The sequence below is a fragment of the Panthera leo genome, chromosome A1 (assembly GCF_018350215.1).
Source record: "Panthera leo isolate Ple1 chromosome A1, P.leo_Ple1_pat1.1, whole genome shotgun sequence".
Lineage (NCBI taxonomy): Eukaryota > Metazoa > Chordata > Mammalia > Carnivora > Felidae > Panthera > Panthera leo.
Window position 1 is genome coordinate 188,172,031 of NC_056679.1, and position 5,885 is coordinate 188,177,915.

Consider the following 5,885-nt stretch of genomic DNA (forward strand, 5'->3'; position numbering starts at 1 on the left):
CCCACTCTCCTGTGCCCAACCCTCTAGATTCCAGACACACTGACTCTGCTCCCTCGTCTGACAGCCTCCTGCTTACCATAACCAACTCTTATAAGCTAACTCTTCTGCATGGACATGGAACAAATATTCCTTTCCACCTCCCCACTTCATCTGGCTAGCTTCTCTGTCTCTCTCTCTCTCTTTTTTTTTTAAATCCAAAATGTGTTTATTGGGATAGTTTCCCACTCATCTTGAGTCAAGGTGCTTTTAGTGCTGCTTCCGTCTGAAGGAGCATCCTTCTGTGAGCCGTGCTTTTCCTCCTGTAGGCTGGCCAAGGAAAATGGAGCAGCCAACACACAAAACTAGTGTTTGTGCCTGGCTAAAGATGGTGGTGATTTTGTAGCGTCCTGGGCACTTCCCATCCATGGAGTAGGAGTTGGGGCTCTGCACCAGGCGCTTCTTCCTGTGTTTCCTCTTCTCCTCTTCTGGAGATAGGTGAAGGAGGCCCTCTGAGAGGGACATGTTCTTGTGGGGAGGCTATCACTGCTGGAAACTCATCTGGTTAGCCTCTTCTCCTCATTCAAATCAGCTCAGGTCTTCCCTTGTCTCCCAGGCCTGACTCCCAGGCTAAGCCAGGTTCTTGAGTTATAGGCAGGTGAGCCTCTGTGCCCTCACTAGTCTGTGAGCTCCATGAGGCAAGGATCTTGTCTGCTTTTCTTCCCAACAGTTAGTGCAGTGTCTGGCCCATAGTAAGCATTCAACATAATTTGTTGTTTGAAGGAAGGATGGGAGGGAGGGAAGGAGGAAGAAGGGAGGAAGGAAGGAAGGAAGGAAGAAAGTACGGTCCTTTCTCCCAGGATTCTGTAAGACCTTAAAGGCAGTGTTGGCATCTCTTGGTCCTAGTGCCCAGCACAATGCCTGGCATAAGAGCACATAGAAAGTATGTGTTGAAACAAACAAAGAAAACTTCCCTGCACAAGCTACCACTTCAAGGTACCATGAAGGACCAAAAGTAAACAAAAAACAAACATTAAAAAGACAGACATATAAATACATGGTCCTAAACCTTATGGGGCTTTTAGTGAAAGAGAGGAAAGGGGGCAAGTACACAAATTAACCATAATACATAGTGAAAATAAATAGGTGTCTCAAGAGGAGTACAGACAAAGGGGCTTGGGAAGTTCAGTCAAGGAAGATCACATCTGAGGAAGGGGTTGGAGAAGGGGACAACACATGGCACAGGGAGATGAATGGAATGAGGCTTTAGGGAAGACGTGGCCCTACACTCAGCAACTGTTCTAGTCTTTATCTGGAGCCATGTGTCCAGTGCGGTCGTGTAGGGCAATTCCTGGTCTGACTTGAGTGGATGGGCTACCCATCCATCACCACCCCACTTCTAAAGCTTTTCTCTATTTTACGAAGGCTCAAAACAGGGCAGACAGTTTAAAAGACTACAGAGGCCAGAAAGCGAAGATAACCACAAGATATAAGTTGGCTCTAGGACCCCAGCCAATTGCAAAGCATATCACTTGCACGACAAGCAGAGGCAACTGATTCTCAAATACTGCCAGTTGTCGTCATGTGTGAATATGGGCCCTCTGGAGGGATGTCTTCCCATTTTTCCCCCAAGGAGAAAACAGAAGTCCAGATTCTTTGGTGAAAGCTTCCGATATTCAAATGTTGGCAACTAATTCCATTTTTTGGTTCAAAAACTACCCTTTGGTCAAACAAAACACATCCATGGATGGCATGCAGACCGCAGGCTTCATGCAGCCATGCACAACCGGTTTGCAACCTCTGGCCTAAACAGATTGGACTCATGAAAATTCAAACTGCCATTTTGCACCCACAAGATTAGCAAATGTTAGGAAATCTGTTCAAATCAAACCTTGCCAAGAAAGTGGAGCAACAGGAACGCTCGGATGCAGCTGCTGTGGGTGGTGACTGGGACAGCTACTCTGGGAATCAGTGGAGTGATCCTGTAAACATAAGGATTTGCACATCCTATTACCTAAAGTTCCATTCCTATGCATAAGCTCTAGTGAAATTGTTGCAAAAATGCACAAAGAAGCATATATGGGAATATTGATAGCTGCATTATTATAGCAAGAAATTGGAAACAAACCAAATGCCAATTTCCAGAATATATAAGCTGTGGTGCACTTGTAGAAGAGAATGAAAATAACCAAAGTGCTATGGATTAGTATGGATCTGATGTCTGCAAGGATTAGGTTCATGTGACCTCTAACGTATTTCCATCTCTAAAATGAAGCTTTCCTAGATATTACTAACCTCCTGTTAGCTGAATTTTTATTCATTCAACAACTATGAGCATCTATATACCTGGACTCTGCTAAATGCTGGGGAAGCAGTGGGGACCAGACAGAAACCGTCCCTGCCTTTACAGTGTGGTGAGAGACAGCAACACACAACCAAATAGGCACATAGAGAGTCACAACTGATGGAAGAGCAGGGTGCTCTAAGGGAGCACAATAGAGGAGGAATGTGGTGTAGACAGCCGGGGTGGGCGGGGGAGAGTATAGAGAGTCAGGGAAGTCTTTTCTGTAGAAGCGATATTTAAATTGAAACCTGAGAAGTTAGCCAAGAAAAGAAGGCAGAAAAAACACACCGGGACCTTCCCAGGGAGGGAACAGTCCTACAAAGGCCCTGAGTCAGGAAATAGCTTAGATGCTCAGGAACTGAGAGAAGCTCAGTGTGGCTACAGCATTGTGCACTACCACTCCAAGGTCTGCTAGCAATGAGGAATAATCGGTGTTCATTCTTCTACCCATTTTCAAGATGGCTGGCAAGCCAGAATAATGTATGAAATCTAAATAACAAAACAAAAGTAACTGGCTTTACCAGACAAGCTCTTGCTGCCTTAACATGGAATTCTACTAAACTACCCATCAGCTAGAAATAAGAGACTATGAGGTAAGCTCAAATGTCTTCCCTCTGCTTGTGCAAAGGGACCACGGTAAGGCTAAGTCTAGACATTCAGAGGATGAGAGTTCATGACACAAAATAGTTTCAGCTTTTGAAGGTAAACAAATTCATGTGAAACACTCAGCCCCCTGCAAGAAAGGCATTACAACCAATGATTGCTTTTCTCATGGTTTCTAGTTCACAAATTGTTGTACCTGTGCACCATTTCCATATATCTCAACACCCATGCATACACATCTACCACCTATATACACAAATAACATCAGAATCTAATTTAAAATTTTTCTGTCTTTACTGAGGCAGGCTCAGTGATTAAGTGTCAGGTGGCTCAGTTGGTTAAGTATCGGACTCCTGATTTGGGCTCAGGTCATAAACTCACAGTTCCAAGAGATCAAGCCCCATGTTGCGCCCCATGTTGGGCCTCATGCTGATAGCACAAAGAGCCTGCAAGGGATTCTCTCCCTCTCTCTCTCTGCCCCTTCCCCACTTGCTCTTTCTCTCTCGTTCTCTTCTCTCTCATAATAAATAAATACAATTAAAAAGTTTTCTTCTATCTTCACTGTTTAATTCTTGCTGGTTTGGCCATGAAACTTCAACTGAGCACAGCTCATACTACAGTTCAACTTGTTTTAAAAATTTCATCTCCTAGGTAATAGGAATGGGGCAAGAACAGTGGCCCTTGCAACGGTTCCCCAGGGGCCTCACAGTGTGGACCACCACCTTTTAGGAACAGGCAGGCAGTGTTTTAATCTCAGTAGTGGTTTTTGCCAAAAGCTCTCCATAACTAATTTTGCAGTCAGATTCCACAAGACCTATTCAGTGTCTGGCTAAATCTCATGGAACATCTCATTTCCTTTCAATTTTTCATTAGTTTGAATTAAAAATAAAAAAAGCTAACAAGCGTGGCTTGCATGGATATTTCTAAATTAAAACACAGCAGCATTCTTATTCATTTTGTTGTTTACAGGGCTGACCCCCACCGCCTGCTCTCCCCCAGTCTGAACCGCCTCCAGTTTTGCAGTGACCTCTTTGTGCCCTTGGAGAGTGTGACTTGACTTTGTTCCAAGCGGAAAATGAGGATAGTGGCTTCCTTCCTATCACAGAGTTCTTTGATTTGTTAGGTGCTGGGCAATGAGCATTTGTGTCCTAATCTCACATTCATAGCTCCTATTTCTAAGGGATCTAAATGAAACTAGTAAGCAAGAAGGGGTGGGGTTCAGGGAGGAGGCAGGGTAGAAGTGTCTTGGAACTTTGGACAAATGAATTATCTTGTAGGATCCATACCTGAAACGGGTGTGTCTGTGAGATTTCCCATGGAAAGAAGGTAGAAAATACTGTGCAGTCTAGTCATATGACCTCAGTCCGTTCATAAAGTCTCCTGTTTTCTGCTCCCAGATTCCTTTTGGAGGTCAAATTTTCCTTGAGTTTCTAAATACTGCGTGTCTTTTGATCTTCTCCTACCTCTCTGACCACGTTCATTCATTCATTCAACAAATTTTTTAGCACCTCTTAAGTGCCAAGGATTGTACTAGGCACGAAGATTATTCTGGTGGGATGGGGTAAATTATTGCCACCAATCACACACTCCTACCACATCTCTATAAGAGAATTACATGCTCACCTAGCACCCTGCAACTTGCTATGCTTTCTGGAGGTTACTTTGGGCTTGGCTATGGGTCAAGCTCTGGCCAATGGAAGGAGGGCAGGCATGGTATACCCCACATCCAGGCAGAAGTTTTAGAGGCATCACCTGTTCCTGCAGACCTCTTGCTTCTCCTTTCCTCCCTGAAAACAGCATGTCCCAGCTGGAGGTGGGTTCTCTCCACCAAATCCTGGAGTGGGAAGACACATGGAGCAGATGGCTGCCTTGAACAGAGTCACTGCTGACCTACAGTGCAACATGCATGTTACAGGAGTGAAAAAAAGTGTCCATTGATGAAAGCCACAGAGATTATGAGGTAGTTACTGCAGCAAGCGGGACTAATACACTCACCAATGCAGTAAAAGCAGATTTGACCCTTGCTCTTATGGATCTAATAGTCTAATCAGGGGAGCCAGACAACAAAGCAGATGAACCAACTAATAATCATGTAAGTATACAATAACATCCCTATGTTCACACTAACTCCTCTTCCTCACCCAACCAAATGTAGCCCCTGGCCCTCCTCTGTTATGGCCACATTCTCTCCTTTGACAACTCCATCTATTCCCATAGCTTCATATCTCTTCAAATGGCCCGTTAATCTAGTTCCCTAGTCTGGCCAGATCCATGTTCCCAGCAGGCAGCTGGTTATCATGTCTGTAGGATCCATTTGTATACCTAACCTCAGCATAATTGGAACCAAATGCATCAATTATTTCTCATGGTTTCTGTGGGTCAAGAATTCAGGAAGAGCTCAGCTGGGTGGCTCTTCTCTGGGATCTCTGAGTGGTGCTGGAACAATGAGGGGCTGCCCCCATGGGTCTGTTCAAGCATTTTCTCCCTTTTTCTGGGTTTGCTCTTAGGGTCTCTCTTTGTGGTTTTTCCATGAGGGCAAGTTTGGGCTGTGAAAGGTGAAATTATTCTAGACAGCAAGATAGCACTTGAGTCACTTTTTATGACTTATGAGCAGTCACATGTGCCACATCCACCATCATTTGCAAGGAAATGATGAGCCCGCTCAGATTCAAGAGGAAGGGAATTAGACTTTATTTTCTTATGCGGTGGGAAGGAAGGCAATGTTGTGGCCATCTTTGGAAAATATAATTTGCCACATCGTCCCTCAGGTGCTTTTCCTGACTTCTTTTCTGTGACTGCTACCAAATTCTGCCATTTGACTTCCACCGCTTCCTGTTTTTTATTTTCAGAAGGCTCTCTTCATGATCAAGTTCCAATAACTTTCAGTGTGAGTTAGTAGTGATGCTGTCTCTCTACTCCAATGTCTCTTCTTTCCTCTCCACTGCTACATAATCTCTTTTTC

At 44.4% G+C, this 5,885-nt stretch overlaps 1 protein-coding gene across 1 annotated transcript; it reads right to left on the reverse strand.

Annotated features, from left to right (window-relative positions):
- Positions 1-246: 246 nt before the first annotated feature.
- Positions 247-501, reverse strand: LOC122201622 (40S ribosomal protein S27-like). Its single transcript, XM_042907417.1, has one exon. It carries the CDS (start codon positions 499-501, stop codon positions 247-249), a length of 255 nt encoding a protein of 84 aa, XP_042763351.1.
- Positions 502-5,885: the final 5,384 nt, after the last annotated feature.

Coding starts and splice junctions, on each gene's coding strand:
- LOC122201622 (XM_042907417.1), bottom strand. CDS start 501: ATGTCCCTCTCAGAGGGCCTCCTTCACCTATCTCCAGAAGAGGAGAAG.